We start from the raw sequence: 21,524 nt of genomic DNA, 5'->3' as shown, positions 1-21,524 counted from the left end.
TATGCAACAAATTAGACGATCTAGAAGAAATGGGTGCATTCCTAGAGACGTATAAACTACCAAAACTGAAACAGAAAACCTGAACAGACCCATAACCAGCAAGGAAATTGAATAATTAATACTTATTCTTCTGAACCTCTTTCAAAAAATAAAAATGGAAGGAAAGCTTCCAAACTCGTTCTATGAGGCCAGCATTACCTTGATCCCAAAACCAAAGACCCCACCAAAAAGGATAATTACAGACCAATATCCCTAATGAACATGGATGCAAAAATTCTCACCAAGATACTAGCCAATAGGATACAACAGTACATTAAAAGGATTATTCACCACGACCAAGTAGGATTTATTCCTGGGCTGCAAGGGTGGTTCAACATCTGCAAATCAATCAACATGATATACTACATGAATAAAAGGACAAGAACTATATGATCCTCCCAATAGATACAGAAAAAGCAATTGACAAAGTACAGCATCCTTTCTTGATTAAAATTTTTCACAGTGTAGGGATAGAGGGAACATATCTCAATATCATAAAAGCCATCTATGAAAAGCCCACAGCGAATATCATCATCAATGGGGAAAAACAGAGCTTTTCCCCTAAGGTCAAGAACATGACAGGGACGTCCATGCTCACCACTGTTGTTCAACGTAGTACTAGAAGTCATAGCCTCAGCAGTCAGACAATAAAAAGAAATAAAAGGCATCTGAATTGGCGAAGAAGTAAAATCTCACTCTTCACAGATGACATGATACTCTTTGTGGAAAACTCAAAAGACTCCACCCCGAAATTGCTAGAATTCATACAGGAATTCGGCAAAGTGGCACGATATAAAATCAATACACAGAAATCAGTTGCATTTCTATACCCAAAAATAGACTCAAAAATGGATGAAAAACCTAGATGTGAGACATGAATCCATCAAAATCCTAGAGGAGAACACAGGCAGCAACCTCTGTGACCATGGCCACAGCAACTTTTGCATGATCTGTCTCCAAAGGCAAGGGAAACAAAGGCAAAAATTAACTTTTGAGACTTATCAAAACAAAAAGCTTTTAGACAGCAAAGCAAACAGTCGATAAAACCAAAATACAGCCTACAGAATGGAAGAAGACACTTGCAATAATCTTTTCAGATAAAGGGCTAGTATCCAAAACCTATAAAAAACTTATCAAACTTGACACCCCCCCAAAAAAATAATCCAATCAAGAAATGAGCAGAAGACATGAACAGACATTTCTCCAAAGACATACATATGGCCAACAGACACATAAAAAAATACTCAACATCACTCAGCATCAGGGAAATGCAAATCAAAACCACAATGAGATATCACCTCACACCTGTCAGAATGGCTAAAATTAATGTCAGGAAATGACAGATGTTGGCGAGGATGCAGAGAAAGAGGAACCCTCTCACCACTGTTGGTGAGAATGCACGCTGGTGCGGCCACTCTGGAAAATAGTACGGAGGTTCCTCAAGAAGTTGAAAATAGAGCTGCCCTACCAGCGACCAATTGCACTACAAGGGATTTGCCCCAAAAATACAAATGTAGTGACCTGAAGGGGCACCTCCACCCCAATGTTTAAACCAGCAATGTCCACAATAGCCAAATTATGGAAAGAACCCAGTTGTCCATCGACAGATGAATGGATAAAGAAGATGTGGTACATGTATACAATAGAATACTACTCAGCCATGAAAAAGAATGGCTTGCCATTTGCAACAATGTGGATGGAACTAGAGGGTATTATGTAAAGTGAAATAAGTCATCAGAGAAGGACAATTATCATATGGTCTCATTCACATGTGGTATTTAAGAAATAAAACAGGATTTTAGGGGAAGAGAGGAAAAAATAAAACAAGATGGATTTAGAAAGGAAGAGAAACCATTAAGAGACTCTTAATCATAGGAAACAAAACAGCATGTTGGGGAGGAAGGGGGTTGCAGGATTGGGTAACTGGGTGATGAACATTAAGGAGGGCACATGATGTAATGAGCACGGGGTGTTATACAAGACTGACGAATCACTGACCTCTGCCTCTGAAACTAATAATACACTGTATGTTAATTATTAGAATTTAAATTAAAAAATTTAAAAAGAAATTTAAAAATATATATATACATATGAGATTACAGTAAAAAATGGTAAGACTTTTATTTTTTAAAGATTTTATTTATTTATTCATGAAAGACACAGAGAGAGAGGCAGAGACACAGGCAGAGGGAGAAGCAGGGTCCCTGCAGGGAGTCCCACGCGGGATTTGATCCTGGGACCCTGGTATCATACCCTGAGCCAAAGGCAGATGCGCAACCACTGAGCCACCTGGGTGCCCCAAGATAAGACTTTTAAATTAAGTAATGACATTAATAATCCTACTTTATGAAAATGGGTTATGTGATAGATGTTATATCAACTAAAAAATGTTTACATTTTTAAAGTAAATGAATTTGAGGGCTCTTTTGTTTAAAAGTTTACTAGAGAAAATATGTCTATTTATTCAAAATTCGATGAATAAATGATTCATTGCAATATTAAAAAGAAACAGAAAAGAGCTCAATGGATTCAGAATACTACTGGCTTAGCCACTACTCTAACAAGCTGTCTCCAACCTCCCTTCAGAAAACACCTCAGAGTCATTCTTCTGTGCAAAGGAGCCCGACTTGCAGAGTCCAAAGGAATGCTGGTAAGCATTTTCCTCACCAGGAGGATGTTAGCACCAGAACATTTACTCAGTGATCCCTTTCAATCTGCAAAACATATAGCCAATTGTCCTGGAGGAGCTCTTTTGTTTTCAAAGGGTGAAATGGTTTTAAGCTAGGACATTTTGTTAATTCTGTTTCATTGGGAGCTCAGACTCAATGTGTCCCTTTTATCTCAAAGGCTCCCAAAGTCCTCAAAAAGTTATGTGCCAGGTGATAACTTGTCATCTGAAGACCGGCCCCCTCTGAAGTGTGGGTCTGAACTGAGTCTCAAATCTAATATTGATTATAACTCAGAAGCACCATGGGATTGGTTAGAGTCACTGCACAACCAACAAAGAAAGCCTTAGTTTCCAACTTTTTGTACACGGGATTAGGTCTATCAGCACTTGCACATTCAATAGCTTTTAAATGCTCAATATTATTCACACATTTCTCAAGAAAATGTATGCAGCTATTATATATCTTTATGCTTAAAAAATGTATGAATTTTATTCCTGTAGCCCTTATTACCAGTCTTATTGTCTGCGGATTACAACTTGAAATGCAAGAGCCCCTGTGCTCATCTGTTCCTTAATAGGTCCCTGTGTCCTCACGTTCGGCTCCATGGACCACGGGGGGATAGATTTCTTGATTAGCTTTATTTATGGGCAAGTGTAGAATCTTAGAGTTGGAGATGATATAGACAATACCTTTCTTTTAAAAAAATTATTTATAATTTATTTATTTATTTGAGGCAGCACGAGCAGCGGCTAAGGCAGAGGGAGAAGGGGAGAGATAATCCTCAAGCCAACTCCCCACTGAGTGTGGAGCCCAACTGGGGACTTGATTGCAGGACACTGAGATAATGACCTGCGCTGAAATCCAGAGTCAGATATGCAACAAGCTAAGCCACCCAGGGGCCCCAGATAATTGTTTTCTGATACAGATAGGTAAGCACCGAAATACCAACGAAGTCAAGATCAAACAGTTCATTAGTGTCAGGCCTAGGATTAGAATTTATGGTTTTAAGTTCCTGGTCTAATGTCCACGAAAGCAGAAGAGCCTGTAAATAAATATGAATATTTAGTCCATTCAGAAACCACCTGAGATATCCCTTATACTTTGTAATGAGTTTTTTAGTAGTATAAGAATTGTTACTTCTGACATGTTATAAGCAAAATCAACAATCTCATGGACCCATTATGAGGTACTTAAGAACTTGGTTTTGAGGGCTCTGCAAAGCAAAGGAAGATAGCCAAAGGAGCTCTCTGCAAATGGGCAGTTTTCCCAGATAACCCCAGAAGGAGAAAAGAATGAACGAATTAATGAATCAGACTTCTTTTAATAGTCCCATTATGATGTCTAACTGTGAGTGTAAGGCCCTATGACTTCATCACAAAATTTAGCACTCTGGTTGAAAATGTGGACTGAACGTGCACGCTTTTAAGACACTAAAATTTGAACAACGTCTTGTCACTAACGAGAAACTGAGTCTAGTGGGAAAACCTAGGGAAACTTTAAATTCATCGTACATACAAAACCATTTTTAAAATCACAGGGATTTTACAGGTCCACTCTCACCATCACAGGTAGCCTATTTCCGAATGCTTAGGGTGTATCGGGTAACCTCATTTTATCCCTCAAATAAACTAATCGTGCGGTAGATCTGATTATCAACATTGCCTCCATTTTATAGACAAACAGATTTAGACAAGTTATGTAACTTGCTGGGGATCATGTAACCAGGAGCAGCAGGGCTGGGATTTGTACCCAAGTCCGACTACACAGCTTAGCTCCAAGCCACTACGATACGTAAGCTCCACTTGATTCCAAATGGGGACGACGGCTCATGAAAGGAGGTATTTCTATATGTCCAGTGCCCAGAACTGTGCCTGACACCTAATGGTGCTTGTAAATATTTGTTGAATACACACGTGAAGAAGTTTACAAGGGTAAAAAGGACTGTGTGCCTCTTCAAATGGGCTGGTGACGCTCCTACCGACTTAACCATGTATGTGTAACCTGAAAAAGGTTTTCAAGCAAGCCTTTGCTGTTACCTTGTTAGTCTCTACCAAATTGCTTCAAAGCTGCCACAGTGTGAACTGCAGGGGAGTCCCCTGAGCTTTTCACTGTGTGTTTACTCTCTGCTGTGCTGTTTCGCTGTGAACTGGTGACATACTATATGGTGGGAAATATATATATATTTTTTTTATCCCTGAAGAATCCATTTAGGGGATAGTCTTTTTCATCCTTGCTTGCTTCTTCAGTGTCTCTTAATGCATTTGCAGGAAGTATGTTCTGAAGGGGAGACCCTGGCAGTTGAGTGTGGTCTCTGGAGCCTGGCCTGGGCCGGAATCCAGGTTCCACACCTTATCAGCACGTGACATTAGTAAAGTCATTCCTGCCTCACTTTCTCATTCAGAAAATGCTCTGAGCCCCCAAGGATTGTTGTGAGAACTAAAGGAGTTAATTTATGTAAGAAGCATGGCATAGCGCCCAATATATAGTATGTGACCAATAACTGTTAACCGTGACCACATCAAAAGTATTTTGTTTCCTTCAATGTATAGAAAGAAATTTAATTAATCAGCAAACAGGTATTGAGTCGCCCCTGCATGCCGGCCTCTGCTCCCTGTGCAGAGGATACCAAAGTAAGGCAGCCGTCTGCTTTCATGGGCTTCATGCTCTAGGAGGAGTCTCAGAGGATAAAATAAGATGCACTGTACATCGGCTGATGAAACATGCCTCAAGGAAGAGTAAGAGGACGTAGGGAGGTGGAGAAGATTATTTCATACGAGGCGGCAGAGAAGGTCTGAGGGACATACTAGATAGCTGGGAATAGTATTTCAACAGAGTGAAGTCCTGACCTATTTAAAAAAAAAAAGAAAGAAAGAAAAAGAAAGAGAAAAAAATAGGCAAGGAGGCAAGGAAGCAGTGACCTGGGGGTGGCCGACGACAGAGCCAGTAAGGCAGCAGGGGCAGCCAGGTCGTGCAGGGGCCTGCAGGCCCCGAGGAGGACAGTAGATTTTACCCTGAATCAGATGGGAACCGTTAGTGGGTTTTGAGCAGAGGCTGGACGTGATCTGACCTGTTGAGAAGGGGCACTGTTGTGGCTTCTGTGCAGACAGTCGACTTTAAAGAGGCAGGGCCGGAAGCAGGAAGACCGGGAAGGACGCAACGGCATTGGGCCAGATGAGAGATGATGGAAGTTTAGGCCACGATGGTATAGGAGGCACGAGAAGCAGCAGTCAGGTTCAGGTTCTGGGTGTGTTGGAAAGGTAGCGCTGACATGGTTTACCCTGAATGGACCTTCAGTGTGAAAGAAAGGAGAGTCAAGGACGGCCCCAAGGTTCTTCTACTTGACATACTAGTAAACTCATTTAACCATTTTTTTTCTTTTACAGGGAAAGGAAGAACGTATTTGTCAGGGAACTCCAGAGAAACAGAATCAATAGGATGTATATAAACATAGAGAAAGAAATCTGTTACGAGGAGTTGGCTCACATGATTATGAGGCTGATAAGCCTCAGGATCCGCAGGGCAAATTGGCCAACTGTAGGCTCAGAAGAGCTGATGATGTAGTTTCAGTCCCAAGGCCAGCAGCTCAGGACCCAGGAAGGGCTAATGTATTTCAATTCAAATGTGAAGGCAGGGAAAGAAATCCAATGTTCCGGCGTGAAGGCAGGAGGGATTCTCTCTTACTTATAGGGGGCCCAGCCTTTTTGTCCTATTCGGGTCTTTAGCTGATTGGATGAGGTCCACCCACCTTGCGGACCATAATCTGCTTTTCTGTCTATCGATTTAAATGTGAATGGCATCCAGATGGATGCACCTGGGTGGCTCAGTGGGTTAAGCCTCTACCTTCAGCTCAGGTCATGATCGCAGGGTCCTGGGATAGAGTCCTGCATTGTGCTCCCTGCTTAGTGGGGAATCTACTTCTCCCCCTCCCTCTGCCCCTCCACTCCTGCCCCTGTGCATGCTCTCTTCTCTCTCAAATAAATAAAATCATTTTAAAATGTTAATTGTATCCAAAAACACTCTCAAAGAAACACTTCGAGTGATATTTAGTCAAATATCCGGGCACCCCATGGCCCAGTCAAGTTGACATACAAAATTAACCACTCTAGAGGAGGAGCAGATTTGTAGAGGAGAGCAGGAGTTTTGCTTTGAACGTGGTAAGTTAGAGATAGTCAGTGGACCTCAAAAAGAGAGATATGGGTCAACAATTGGGTATAGAGACCAGTGTCCTGAGATACTGTATTTTTCTTTTCCCTTGTACATCCCATACATAATCCTGATATGAAATTTCTTGTGTTAACATTGACTTTGACTCTGTCCTAGTTATTAAGATTAAACTGCTAATTTACTGACCCAGCTATACCAGAAAACCTATTCCTTAACACATAATGGCTTCTTAGTTTTTTGAAACTTCACCAGGAAGGTTCATCCTTCTGGATGCTCTCTTCTCATCTGTCCACCTGGAAAATACCTTTTTGAAGATTCATGAGATGGTATAACCTTCTCCCTGAATCTTCCTGAATTGTTTAGGCAGAGTTCAAACAATAGATGCTCCCATTCACACTTCTCTTCAGATTCTCCCTCCTTTCCTTTCTTCCTTTCTCTATTTTTCTTTTTTGTAGAAAATAGAAAGTTTCCTTTTTCTCTCTCTAGTATATACATTTACAATTGAAGCAATAAAGAAAATAAATGATGGGAAAAAAGCACATAAAATCCCAGGGTAATAATGTTTAGGTTTCAGAGTTTGCTAGATTTGTTTACCCCAAATTACATAATTTTTAAAAATAAGAATGTTTTTGTAACTTGTTTCATAACCTGCTTTTTATAATCAACAATATGTCATGACCATCTTTTAATGTCAATCAATTAGCTACGTATGACTCATTTTAACAGTTGCTTATTTGAGTGTATGGATATAATATACTTAATGTATCGCATCTCCCAATGAGAGTTTCAGTTGTTTTCACTTATTTTTATCTAGAATAAATAATGCAATGATTCATATGTAGCTGTACATGAGCCTTTTTCATGATTGCATATATCTCATTATTTGGATATAATATTTATTCAACCAGGCCCTAACTGATGGATGTGTCGATCACACCACACAGACACACACACAGAGTTGAGAGAATGGAAGGAAAGAAGGAAAATGTAGGAGAAGGGAGAATTATTGGCTCACATAATTGGAACTTCCAGGGTATCCTGGCTCTAGACCCAACTGGATCCCGGACAGAAATGGTGCCATGAGAACTATGTCCATTTCTTGGCTCTGCTTTCCTCTCAGTTGGCTTTATTTTCAGACTGTGTCCCTATTATATCAAAGCTGGCCCCAGGCAGCTCCAAGTTTATATTGTCCTTGACTTCCAAGATCTCTGAAGGAGAAACTGTTCCTTTTCTGGTAATTCCAGCAAAATTCCCAGAGAAAGCTTTAACTGGACCAGCCTTGGTCACATGACCATCTTGAATCACTGTGGTCAAGAGGAAGGTGACCTGGGTGACCAACCTGCCCCTGGAGCCAGGAGAAGAGTTCGGTCTCCTCTTCCCTCTACAAACTTCATGGGCTGCGAATGTAGGTAGGAGGGTTTGGAAAAGGTATAAAGGTGTCCTGTTACCAGATGACACAGGCATGGTAATCGAGAAGGCCAATAGAACAATGCAATACTTCAGGTGGATTAACAGAGTTCAAAAAAAATAGTGCTTTTTGTGGAGAAAAAAGGTTTTTAATGACTATAAGTCTATATAACATCAACCTGCAAAATGTCCATGGTTGGAACTTTATTTTAACTAACAGATGCCACACTGTTTCTATTTTAAGGTTGGGTAGACTCCTGCCCCTTGCCAATCAGCCTTGTCTCCTTGTCTTTTTGCAACATCTGTCAGTTACTCATCCATGGATGGTGAGCGGAATTGGATCAATGAACTTCCACTGTCCCCGGCAGACATTACTTCATCCAGGTCTGTTCCTTATGGCAGCTGAGGTATTACAGACTTTTTTTTTTTTACTTATCCCGTGCTGAAGATTTTCTTTAACAGAGAGTTGGCAGGAAGGGATGCAGAGGCAATGAAGGGCATTGTAGCCAAAGCTGAGATCTTTGTTTTGAATCTCATGGGAGATTATTAGGTAACTAATACACTGATCCCCAAATTGTCACATTTTGCATTTGATTATTTTCTGGTTTCACCAAAGGCCTGCATATAATCTGAGGCATGACTATTCCAAAGCATATGAATGACCTGGGTAGGCTAATCATTTGGAGCCCTTGAAATTACTTTATTTGGCATTTAGGAGAAACAGAGAGTTAGCAGAAAAGCTTCCATCCCCAGTAGCTGTCTCCCCTCCGCTGTCCAAAACTTGCATGACGCCCCACTCAGTAGGACAAAAACCTGGTGACACCAAGACACACCCTTGTTAGCATGCAGATTATCAACTGTCTACCTTTGCATGATTCTGGGGTCTCACAAACTCCACCCCACCACTATTCCAGGCCGATAATCCTAGTGTTCCTTCTGAGCATGCATGACACTACCCGTTGGAGTTCTAGAAAAACAGTTTTCTCCATCTCGTTGCAAACTTAGTTGGGGCCATTCTTAAACCTGCCCGGCTCAGAGGAATGTATAGAAATTTGATGAAGCTGACATTTAGCAAGTGGATCATTAAACTTTGGAGCCAAAGTTAACTGATTCCGAGCCAACGTGACCCGGGGTTTAGTGACACGGAGAAGAGAATGAAATGATAGTATGTATGGATTAGAGGGTGTGGGTTGGCTGGGGGAGGGAGGGAGAGTTTGCCAGCAAAAATAAGATGAAACACAGAACTATTTTCAAATTCTTTTTAGCCGTGGAACCCTTTATTCAAAGGAAATTTTACTCCAAGTTGGAAAGGAAGGCAGTTGGGTTAAAGAGTGGCCAAGACCCAATCATTCCTCCCCCGACCATACAGCAGCAGCCCCTGAGGCCCTCTGGGGGAATTCTCAGGGCTCAACATGGCTTAAAAACTGCTGACCTAGACTGTCTACTAGAGTAACAGTGAAGAATGTAGTTTGCTCAGAGACAAACTGATGCTGCCTAGGCTCTGTTCCAATGTTAAAAAGGGAGCACAGCTGAGGAACAGACAAGATGAAGCCATTAAACAGGTAGCTTTGTGCGATTTTCCATCAGACAATGAAAGTGAGGCTTTGTGTTCTTCAACTCTTCTACCTTATTGTCGCCTACCATTTGGATGGCATGGAGAGGATGGGAAACTTCTCCTTAATACCAGGTGTAACTCCAACTAAGCCTAGGTTAACAGTTTTTTCCAGTCCCCTTCTCACTAGTTTTGTTTTAACTGTGACAAATCTTTTCCTATCCCTCCCTCAAGCTCCGGTCAATCAAGAGCTGACGATACTCCTCTCATGTCAGTCTGTTGTGTGATTTACATTTCCTGTAGCTCCCTTGGAGAGGAAAACGTTTCTGTTCAAATATGCATCCCTTGCACCTATCACAGGACTTGCCAATAGTCAATAAGTATTTGCTGAATGGATGACAAGAGTAGAGACAGAACGGCTACAAGCCCCATAGAACAGCCACAAAACGACTCAAGGGGCTTCTGGACAGGGGCGTAAGACAGGGGCTTGAGGGCTGATTTGAATACAAGTTATATAAACTCTTTAAGACTTCATTTTCTCAATCATAAAATTGGAGTCTTCACCATAATATGGTGAAGTTACATTGCACTCAGGCACGAGGTGCAATTATCTTAAGACATTATCCATGAAGTAAAATAAGTATACATGATTTGGTACAGCCCTCTACTGACTCTCAGCCACTCTAAAACAGTCCCCTCCACTGTTTCTTTTTTAGTGCAGATGAAGTAGCTGTCACACACACACACACACACACACACACACACACACACACACACAATGAGAGCATATAGTTGAATTCCTGTTAAAGGCACATTTTGGCCAACTCTGGTTTACATACCTTCTAGAGTTGCTGAGATTAGGCTGGTGAACGTATGAAAAAAGCCTGGCCTAGTCCCTGACACACAGCCATGGGTGTAGGATTAATGTGAGCCCCTTCCCCTGGCACCCTGACAGACTGCAGGGTGCAGTGAGAGGATCTGTGAGAGGCTGGCTCGACTCTCATCTGCCTTCCACCCCTGAGCTTCTTCAAGCCGATTTATAAACTACCTCAAACCCCAAAGAAACAGCATCTTGAAAAATAGATCACATCATACTTTGATTTTCTTATATTGCATCCAAATGGTTCTTACAAAATGGCAGCACGGTATTTCTCTCCTCTGGGACAGTAATTCAGGACTGGTCACGACTCCCTTTCCAATTTTGTAACTTTGGTGAATTGTGAATTGTTTGCTCTTTCCCAAACACTCACTCCCCAAACAGTGCTACGGAGCTCTGTCCTGGCCGGGCTCTGGGCTAGGGCCAAAGACCAACAGAACACAAGTGAGAGGTAAACAAGTAAAGGAACAGTTATTAGTACAATGTGCTCAGGTAAGTGCCAAGAGGGGGCAACGGTCACAATTTGCAGAACACCGAGGGACTGGCTAACCTAGAACGGGACTGAGAAAGCAAGGGGGAAAGACAGCTTTCTGGAAGAAGGGCTCCTGAGCTGAGTCCCTCCTCAACTACAACAACAGGCCTCTGCTAAAGTGAGATCTAGGTGAAACACAGTAATTTTAGTCTCATAGAAAGGACCCCAGGAACCTATTTCCATGTCATGCTCCTTCAATAACCTGTGCTCTGGGGTCAGAGGGTCTGGGTTTGAATTCAGACTCTGCTACCTTTAATCTGTGGGGATTCATTTGGGGAAAGTTCTTTAAGTTCTCTGTGCTTCAGTTTCTTCACTAATGAAGTGGGGAAAATAATCGAACCTGAATTAGAGCTGGTTTTCTTTTCCTTTTTCTTAAAGATTTTATTCATTTATTTGACACACACACACACACACACACACACACACACACACACAGAGACAGAGAGAGAGAGAGAGAGAGAGAGAGAGAGTGAGCAGATGTGGGGAGTGGCAGGCAGAGGGGAGAGAGAAGCAGGCTCCCCACCGAGCAGAGAGCCTGGCATGGGGCTTGATCCCAGGATCCTGGGATCATGATCTGAGCCAAAGGCAGGTACCTAACAGACTAAGCCACCCATGGGCTCCAAGAGCCAGTTTTCAATGAATGCTGACCATTAAAATTATATCTTATGCTCTTGCTGATCACCAACAAATGCTCACAAGAAAGTACAATTATTCAGTTCTTTATTTGTTAAATAATTGTTTCTAAAGTTAACAGCTTTTCTGCTGATAAGCCTTCAATAAATAAAAGATTTTTATCAACCTTTCCCCTAATTTCAAAAGTCTTCAATATCTTACATGGAAGCCAGACCTTGTTCAAGACGGATGCCTTATATCAAATTATTTAGCACTGAGAGTAGAGGTAGATGTGCAACGCAATGAAAGGGTCTTAAAAATTTTGTCTGCTTGTCTGAACAAGCAGATGTGGACTGATGGTTTTTTTTTTTTATTCCTGATATTAACATGAATGTCTGTCTTTGATAGGTATAAAATCTGACATAAGTTAATAATTATAAATGTGGGACTTTTTTTAAAAAAAGATTTTATTTATTTATTCATGAGAGACACAGAGAGAGAGGGAGAGGCAGAGACACAGGCAGAGTAGGACTTTATTCAAGAATACTTTGTGAACTAGTAATTCTCTAGTAAAGACAAGCTAATCATGGCAGTGGTTCTCAAGAAGGGGAAGGGTAGAAAAGGTGTGAAGAGGTAGTTAAGTCTATTATGTAGTTGATTACTCCCAGAGGCATGTTCTCTCTCCTAATAACCATAAAACTATTATATACATATATATATATATTAAAATACATGAATAAGAAAATAAACCCTATTAATTCATATTCCTCTCAAAAGTTATGACATGGTCTAGAGATTAGTAAACACTTTCTTTCTTAATACAAAGTGAGAATGAATAATGTACAAGGTCTTGCTAGAAATATCTAAATACCTAAGGAAACATACTTTGACACACCCCTAGCCCATGGGGTATGTCTCCTATATACAATTGGTTTAGCAGGTAGAAGGAGCTTATTAAAATAACTCCAAGAGGCCAGTAATTGTTGGACTAGACAAAGCACGTGCTTCAAAAGTAATGAAACTCTGTATCTTTTAAGCTATTACATAATTAAGATTTTCAGTTAAATACAGCTGACCTTTCCCCCTAATAAGGAGGTTTATTATATGGAGATAGATATTAATATAACATACTTGAAGTGCTAATGCTGAGAAAGGCTGGTCAAATCCACCCTCCTGGGATTTGTGCCTTTGTCTTGCTACTTCCTGACTGCTCCAAGGTCAGAGCAACACAGGGGGTAACACTGGGGAAAGGCCTTGAGCCCTGGGTGCTAGGGATGGGGCAGAGCAGATGGTAAAGGGAGTGCATCTTTGTCAGAGGCTGCCTGCCCAGGCAATCTTTGTGAACTTAAGTGGATTTGGAACTGTCTTCGATTTTCGCTCTCTCCTGCTCGGAGCTTTCTCTAATATGTTTCATTTTGTGGCCCATAACAGGATTTGGGCATTACTAGGTTAAACACAGCTGAACATGTTTTGCTGCATGATTTCTGGCGGCCTTCAGTGTGGTCATGAATCTTCGACAGAGACAGTACCATCTCCTAAACTTACTCGGCTCCGGAGCCTTTCTGGTGAAACATTTTATAGAACCAGTTTCTTCAGAAACACAGAAAATACTATATGAACACATCTGTTGCATTGCCAAAGTAAAAAGCGTGAATCAGCTTTAATCCTTTCAATGGGAGCATTGTCGCAGGGATATCATCTACACTTCTGGATGGCCTTGCACAACCTGGGTCCCGCTGCCCTCCCCAGCCTCAGCCTCGTTTCTCGGCACATCCTCCCACCCCCACGCTCCTGTGAAGGAAGCACTGGAGGATTTGCTGGAACAGCCTTGCTCTAGCTGTTTCCTAGCTCCTCACTGCATACCCCACCCACCAACCTTTGCGCCGGGTGTTTGGAGTGAGTTCTGGGGAAGCCTTTTTAGAGCCCCATGTGTGCACTCGAAGTCTCCTTGATGTGTTCCCATACCCGCTTCATATTAGTCCTATCACTGCATCTACTGCTCTGAGTCTAGTTGGTCATCACTGAGGTTGGGGTTGGGCTCTCGAGTGCTGTGCTGTATTAACAGCGCTCAACGCAGGCTCTTGGCACACAGAAGGCCAAAGCTGTATTTGTGAAATTGTGAAATATGATAGCTCTTGCTAGACGGCTGATGGCACACTCACTGCTGCTAGTAACTCAGGACCACCAGGGCCCACTCCGTGGGTGTATGTAAAAGTTTGCTTACCTTTAGATGCGCAGCAGAGCACTCTTATGGTGTAGTGATAAAGAGTCCTATTGATCCACATTAATAGGGAAGCAGAAGTGGCACCTAAGCTGGAGTTTCTACCCAATGACCTCTTTTTTGACACAGGAACACTGGGTCCTATCAGATGGACACAGAAGGATGATGCATCATTGGCCTAAAGAAAAGGGAATCTGGTTCAACTCCTTAGAACTGCCAACTTTGGCTCAGAGCCAGAGCCTCAGGACAACCTGGTACAGGTACTTATTCATCATGCTCTTTTTTTTTTTTTGGCCTTCGAAGAGATATCATCAAAGTCTGGGGAGACAGCCACATAATTTCTTTCTCATTACTGCCATGGCATCTCAGATTTCTTTGCTATTCTAGACCAACAGCACTGATGATGTGTCCATAGCTCCCATCTGGAAGTTTTTCTACAAAGCAGGCTGAAAGAAAAGATAAAGTGGTCCTGCTATTGGAGAGTATGGTAGGGAAAAGGAGCTAATATGGCTTCCCCAGGACTTGGACCTCTCTAGGATTTTCATGGAGTTCTTTGGGATGGTGACCAACAAGGCTGGCAGCCTCGTGGGAGTATATCACGAGAGTCTAGAAGTAGCTAGTATGAAAGCTTCTGTCTCTTCTAAGGTCACTGGAGCAGATTAAGATCTCTAATTCAGCATGACTTGACTCTGTTGCTCAAGATGCAAGTCTCGTTCACTTCCTGCTTCTTTCTTCTAATCAGCCAGCACAATTAGGATGGGGTTTCTGACCTCAAATATGTCACAGTTCCACTGCACAGGTCAGTTTTCTTAAAGACTCTTCCCCCGTTTCCCAGTACACAACTTGACAGTCCTTTCTGTCCCTACATTTCGGTCTTGGAGCTTGTGGCTGCCATTCCCACCATCCTGACGAGACGAAAGGCGGGTGCCTCTGTGTGTGTGCGTGCACACGCACGTGAACATACACCCATGAGGAGTCGGCCTTTCTTTTTTGTATGGTCCACTCATGCACCAAAGTAGCAAACTGTGCTGTAGTTGTGCAAGAATAGCTCCATTTGTCATGGGGGAACTCTAGGGTAAAGCCACAAAATGTGCTCCTCCACCTGTTGGCCCTCAAAGGGAAGGATGCAAATTCTTGTGTATTTTTGGTTTCCCTTCATGATAGGAGAGGTAAAGAGCCAGACAGGAATGCATTTTGCTGCTATGTTGTCCTCTTTTTTTTTTTTTTTCAGAATTGACAAATTCTCAATAAAAAATTAAATTCTGAGCCACAGGAAAGAGCTAGCTTTAGAACTCAGGTTTCAAAACTGAAGACCCAGTACTCAAGACCCCGTAAATCAAACTATAGTCTTTTATGGGTGATGCACATGCTTGGAGGGAGAAGGAATAAGACTTAAAGCATAGTGAAGAGAGATTAGCGTGAATGCAGAGTCATAGCTTCCTCTCTGCAGTGAAGCCATGTGTTTCCTGAATTAATAGAGATATTATTTAGTTAACATGTGAGGAAGACAAAGGCTACTTTGTGATGTCTTTTTCTTATAATTTTCTCTATGTCTTTAGAATCTGAATTGATTTCTCGCTATAGAATTAATTCAGTAAAATTTTGTAACAGACTTCAAGGAGGGGCAGTTACGACACAGAAAGTTGCACGTTAACTGAGTAGGCTTCTGAAATAGTATGGCAGCGTCAATGAGAGACTCTCTCACGTTGGCTTCACTACTTAAAGGTAATCTCACAGCACACTAATCAATATCTTGCTGCCCGCTTTACCATATAATCCAGGGATATTAAAGATATAGTTTACCATATAGGCCTGATTAATTGAAGAAAAATATAGCTTCTTATTGCTGACATTATGAGGTTAGAAATAGCATCCTATGCTAATCTGCAATGCCAAGAAATGAAGATGGTTTAAATCAGATCTCATGACTAATGCATGAGATCCAAAGTTCTTTTATTCCTGGCTATTTTAGAAAACTGGGGTGTATTTTTACCCTAAAAACTAATTCTATAAGATTTATTGAGATAATACAAAATGCCTTTTATTAATAGCCCACAATCAAGATTTTGTACTACTGGTGATCACAGAAATGCTGTTTCTCCATTTAAATTTTTTTTTAATTATGTGTATGCGATTAGGTAAGTCCAGGTTCAAGGATATTATATTCGATCCTTAGTTTTGTTTTTAATATCCAGTAACTGTAAGATAAAGGAAAGTTGAGATTGCTTTCTATGGTAGTTATTCAATTTTAATTGTACTTACTGTGCTTTCATTTACACAGAAAGAAATATATCTAGCAATAAGGTAAGCCTGTTATTTTTGCTTGTTTTTGTTTTGGTCATGACAAACTGTGAAATGCTGTGTTTTTCCTATAGTTCTAGTCCATGAAATCTGCAATCTTTCCACTTGATTTACGAAGGACCCTTAATTACTGCTGTCATTAGCACCTAGCGTTCAAAACAGTCTGTTAAAATGTACTGTAAGTCTCACCTCCAAGTCTCTGCTTGCTTTATCTTAATTTTTTTTTTCCTTTCCAGGGCTAAGTAAAACAATAATTGCCTCAATGACAACAATCATGAACAGCGAACCGCATCACAAACCCCCAAGTTGTCTGGGGTTGCCTGTTTCTTTTTGTTCAGAATCGGGCACTGGTGTGTTCAGACCGGCTCGGGGAGGAGGGGTGGTGTGTGTGTGTGTGTGTGTGTGTGTGTGTGTGTGTGTTGGGGGGGGGGTAGTTTGAACAAGTGTCCGTACGCAGGAGCCCTCCGGCTGGCTGGCGAAGGACTCTAACTACCTTCGACTCCAGTCGCTCGTGTCTGCCCTTGTCTTGCCACTCGGGGTAGGGACGACTCGCAGCTGCTGCGAGGCCCCGCCGCTGCCGCCGCTGCCGCCTGGCCGTGCACGGTTCTGCGAGGAGGATGCACCAAGGAGGTCCAACAGCAGCTCGGGCTTTTGCAGGGCTTTGCAGGGCTTTGCAGGGTACCTCGCTCGCAACGAGGAAACCCAGGCGGGCGCGTTCACGCGGCCATCCGCGCACACACGCGTGCACACACACACACACACACACACGCACAGGTCAAAAGTTGATCCTCCCCCCCCCCCCCCCCGCTCCATCCATCCCCCCGCCTGCTCGGAATCTCTTCTCTCTCCCCCTCTCCCTCTCCCTCTCCCTCTCGGGGCTCCGGCAGCTCAGCTTCCCGTCCCAGGAGCCGCGCGGCCGGCGGGGGGCGTGGAGGGGCGGGGAGGGCGAGGCGGGGCGCGGAGGGCGGGGGCCTGCCCGGTGCGCCGCGCGCCCGCTCCCGCCGCGGAGAGAGTCCGGGCCGGGTTTTGCGCCGCGTCCCCGGGCTCGTCTCCCGGCCTCCAGCCGCCGCCGCCGCCGCCGTGTTTACTGAGCTCGCGCGTCCTGATATCACTCCGCTGGCATGGAGGAGGAGGAGGAGGTGGAGGAGCGCGAGGAGGAGGAGGAGGCGGCGGCGGCGGCGGCGAGCCGTGGATCATTGTGATGGTGGCGGCGGCGGCGGCGGCAGCGGCAGCCCGGCCGGGCGTCAGGGGCTGCTCTCCGCGCGGCGTCTTGCAGGGGAGCTCAGCGATGGACGCGTGCAGCCGCCCGGGGCCGTGCCTGCGTTGGCGCGCCCCAGCCCGAGGACTCGGGATCTAGGCTCCTGCGAAATGCAACTGAGCAGCCAAAGTACTTTGAGAACACGGGGCGGCATAAACACCAAAACTTTTTTGTGGAAGGAAAATGCAATAAGCAGGCTTGCCGCGGCCCGAGGCGGGGCGGAGTGAGTGCGTGCGCGCGGGTCCGCACCGGAGGCTTATGCTCGTGTGTGTGTCCACGGGGCGCATTTTGTCGGCACGTAGGGAGAACGAGGCTTGCAGCCACCGGAAACCTCCTGGAACCTATTAGAAAATAATGGATTATAAAAAGAAAGCGGGAGGCGAGCGGATCTCCCCTTGAGTCGCAACCCGGTTTTGCTGCCGGCTCAGTTTGTTGCGATTCTTTTTGTTGATGGGTGTCTGATGGTATTCTGAGAGCACCCCTCCTCTCCCTCCTTTTTTTTTCTTTCCCCCCTCGAGCTTTACAGTTTAAAAAAAAAAAGGAAACAACAACAACAACAACAAAAAAAAACCCACCCCCCCAATCTTTTCTCCCCCCCCCCGCCATCCCCGCTCTTTTTTTTTTTTTTCCCCTCCCCGTCGGGATTGCTGTTTCCATCCATGTGCTTGCGTCTCCCCCGCGTTCCACTTAAACTATTTTAATTCTTGGACCCAAGGAGGAGGCTGATAGGGGGGTGGATTTAAAAAAAAAAAAAAGTTCTTCCAAAATAGTGTGCCCGGGGAGCAGGATGGGGGATTTCGCAGCCCCCGCCGCCGCCGCGAATGGCAGTAGTATCTGCATCAACAGTAGCCTGAGCGGCGGCCTCGGCGCGGCCGGGATCGGGGTGAATAATCCTCCCAGCGGTGCTCCCGCCGCGCCGAGCGGCAACCACCCCGCGGCCGGCGGCGGCTCCGGGGGCCCCGGCGGCCCCGGCGGCGGCTCGGCGCCCGTGCCCAAGCACAGCACCGTGGTGGAGCGGCTCCGCCAGCGCATCGAGGGCTGCCGGCGGCACCACGTCAACTGCGAGAACAGGTACCAGCAGGCTCAGGTGGAGCAGCTGGAGCTGGAGCGCCGGGACACCGTGAGCCTGTACCAGCGCACCCTGGAGCAGAGGGCCAAGAAGTCGGGCGCCGGCGCGGGCAAGCAGCCGCTGCAGAGCAAACCCCAGCAAGATGCGGAGGCGGCCTCGGCGGAGCAGAGGAACCACACGCTGATCATGGTGAGGGCGCACCGGGCGCGGGCGCGGGCGCGGGGGCGCGGGGCCGCCCAACTTTCCCGGGCGGGGAGCCGCGGTCGCCGCTACCTGCCGGCGTGTCGGGGCTGTCGGACTCGGGGCCAGGGGGCGACAGGGCGCGGGCCGGCCACGGCCGCGAGGGGCGGAGGGAGCCCGGAGCAGCGGCGGCCGAGGCGCAGGAAAAGTTTCCCCCCACCCCACCCCCGTTCCCTTTCTTGGACGCGGGTTTGCGGGCGAGCGAACGCGGAGTCGGAAGCTCGCTCCTCCTCTCCCGCCGGCGCTCCCCACCCCGCGCCCGGACCCGGCCCCCTTCGCCCACCCCTCGGGCCGCCGCGCCAGGTCGGGGCGGCGGGGGGAGCGCAGGCCCCGCGCGCCCCCCGCGGGCTGGGAAAGTCTGGGAGTTTGTGAATGAACTTTGCGGTGGGTGCGACGCGCGCGGGGCGGGGGCGGGGCGGGGCGGGGCGCGCGGGGCGGGGGCGCGGGGTCCGGGGCGCGCCCGGCAGGTGGAGCGGCCTCGGCCGGCCCCGCGCCCCGCGCCCGCGCCCCCGCCCGCCCGCAGCCCGGCCTCCCGCGCCCCGGGCAGTGGAAGGCGACCGGCCGCCGAAAGAGGCTTAAATGGTGGGTGGGTGGGTGCGCGGCGGAGGCGCAGCCAATGGCCTCGGCGCTCGGGGAGGAAGGGGCAGTTCCCCTCGCAGCCCGCGGAGGGAGGGGGAGGGGGACGATCCTTTCTCTTATCTCCGCTCGCCGCGTCTCCGGCTTTGGGGGCGGGGGCGGGGGGCGCGGCCTCCCCCGCCGCGGGCTCGGGCTGCCCGGGCGCAGCGCTGCTCCGTCCCCCGCGCGCCCCCCGCCCCCGCCCCCAGCGGCGCGCAGCCCGGCCCGGGGTCCTCGGCGTTGGCCGGGCGCTCGGTGACAAAGAGCCGGCGGAGGGGAGGGGGGAGGGGGCGGAGGGACCGGGAGGAGGGAGGAGGGGAGGAGGGGAGGCCGCGGCGCTCGCCCGCCCCCACCCCGCCCACCCCGCACGTGAAGAGGAACAATTTGTTTATCTTGGGCTCCGGGCGCCCTCGCCTCCTCGCCTCCTCGCCTCCTCGCGGTCCCGCCGGCGGCACCTTCCCTCCGCCCCCCGCCCTCCCGGGCGCGCGGCCGCAGGGGTGGGGGCAGCGGGCGGCGCTTTGTCCGCGGGCGGCGCGGCCGGGGCCGGGGGCGCCCGGCTGGGGGGCGGAGGCGCTGCGCCCCGGGGCCCTGCCCCCAACCCCCGCGCCCCCCATCCCGCCCCGAGCGCGAGGCACAGGCGGGCTCCGGCGGGGGAAGGCTGGCGAGGCGGGGAGGGGGTCCCGGCGCACCGACCCCGCGTCGCCCCGGCGGGGGCCCGGCCCTGCTCCCGCGCCCCGGGGGGTTCTCGGCGACCCCGGGGCCGCGGCGGGATCGTGCCCGCGCGCTCCCCGCCCTGTGCCCGTGCGCCCCGGCCGCGCGCGCTGCGTCAAAACAGGCGGCCCCGCTCCTCCCGCTCCTCCTCTTCCTCCTCCTCCTCCTCCTCTTCTCCGCCAGGCTCCACGCCTCGGGGCCGCGCAGTGTCCCCCGACCTCCGGGGTGCAGCCCCGCGGCCCGTGTGCCCCGCCGGCCCGGCCAGGTCGGAACAAAAGCCCGGGCCCTTCCCTGGAGCGCGGGCGCCTGCAGCCGGGGGCGCGGCCGCAAAGTTTTCGCGCCCCGCGTGGGTGGCCTCGGGCGCCCCGCGGGCTCGGGAGGGGGCAGGTGGAGGGCGCTGGGGAGCCCGACGTTACCTGGACGCAGGGAGCCCGCCGGGCCAGAGCGCCCCTCTGCAGAGTGGAGGCGCCCCAGGCTGTGGCTCCGAGTGGGTCCCGGCCCAGCAAGTGAACAGCACACTTGGAGAACGATTGCCTGAAAAATAGCAATTTTGTGACAATAAGTTAGCGCAGTGTTCACGCCGATGGAGGGCCCGGCCAGGTACGGAGCGGGAGCGCGTTCCAGCTGCCACTTGTGCTTGGCGCGCACACACCTCCCGCCGCCGTCGGTGGGAACTACGGGTGACGGGTGTGATGAAAATAAACGGACTTGCCCTAAAGCCAAGAGTTGCACGGGATTCTGCGTGCCACAAACAGGGAGGAAGATCGCATCGTTCTCCACAAGCTATTTTTCCCTTAAAAATAAGTACTTGGGGGATCCCTGGGTGGCGCAGAGGTTTGGCGCCTGCCTTTGGCCCAGGGCGCGATCCTGGAGACCTGGGATCGAATCCCACGTCGGGCTCCCGGTGCATGGAGCCTGCTTCTCCCTCTGCCTGTGTCTCTGCCTCTCTCTCTCTCTTTCTCTCTCTCTCTCTCTCTCTCTGTGTGTGACTATCATAAATTAAAAAAAAAAATTAAAAATAAGTACTTGAAATATTCACGTTGGTTCCTGAAACGAGAGGGCCTTCACTTAGCCCGTGTAGATCACATCTTGGAAGCAGGAGTTAGTTGCAGAGATAACGTGGACCTTGTTTCCTTGCATTGGCTGCTGGGTCATGGTTGGGGCACAGAACAACTCCACTGGTTTGTAGGATTGGGCTATCTGGGAAACCCTAAAGAAACGCAATAATCAGGCAGAGCCACACAATAATGGTGATAA

The 21,524-nt window shown here is 47.6% G+C and overlaps 1 protein-coding gene across 2 annotated transcripts in view; it reads left to right on the top strand.

Moving 5' to 3' along the window:
* Positions 1-18,235: 18,235 nt before the first annotated feature.
* MAML3 (mastermind like transcriptional coactivator 3) overlaps positions 18,236-21,524 on the top strand; it is a 404,413-nt gene continuing 401,124 nt past the window's right edge. For both annotated transcript variants that reach the window (XM_041758101.1, XM_041758100.1), the window contains exon 1: positions 18,236-18,890. In XM_041758101.1, the coding sequence (XP_041614035.1) occupies positions 18,420-18,890 (471 nt within the window). In that variant the 5' untranslated portion in view covers positions 18,236-18,419. The remainder of the gene's footprint in view (positions 18,891-21,524) is intronic.

The sequence above is a fragment of the Vulpes lagopus genome, chromosome 6 (assembly GCF_018345385.1).
Source record: "Vulpes lagopus strain Blue_001 chromosome 6, ASM1834538v1, whole genome shotgun sequence".
NCBI lineage: Eukaryota > Metazoa > Chordata > Mammalia > Carnivora > Canidae > Vulpes > Vulpes lagopus.
This window is presented reverse-complemented; position numbering and strand designations above follow the sequence as displayed.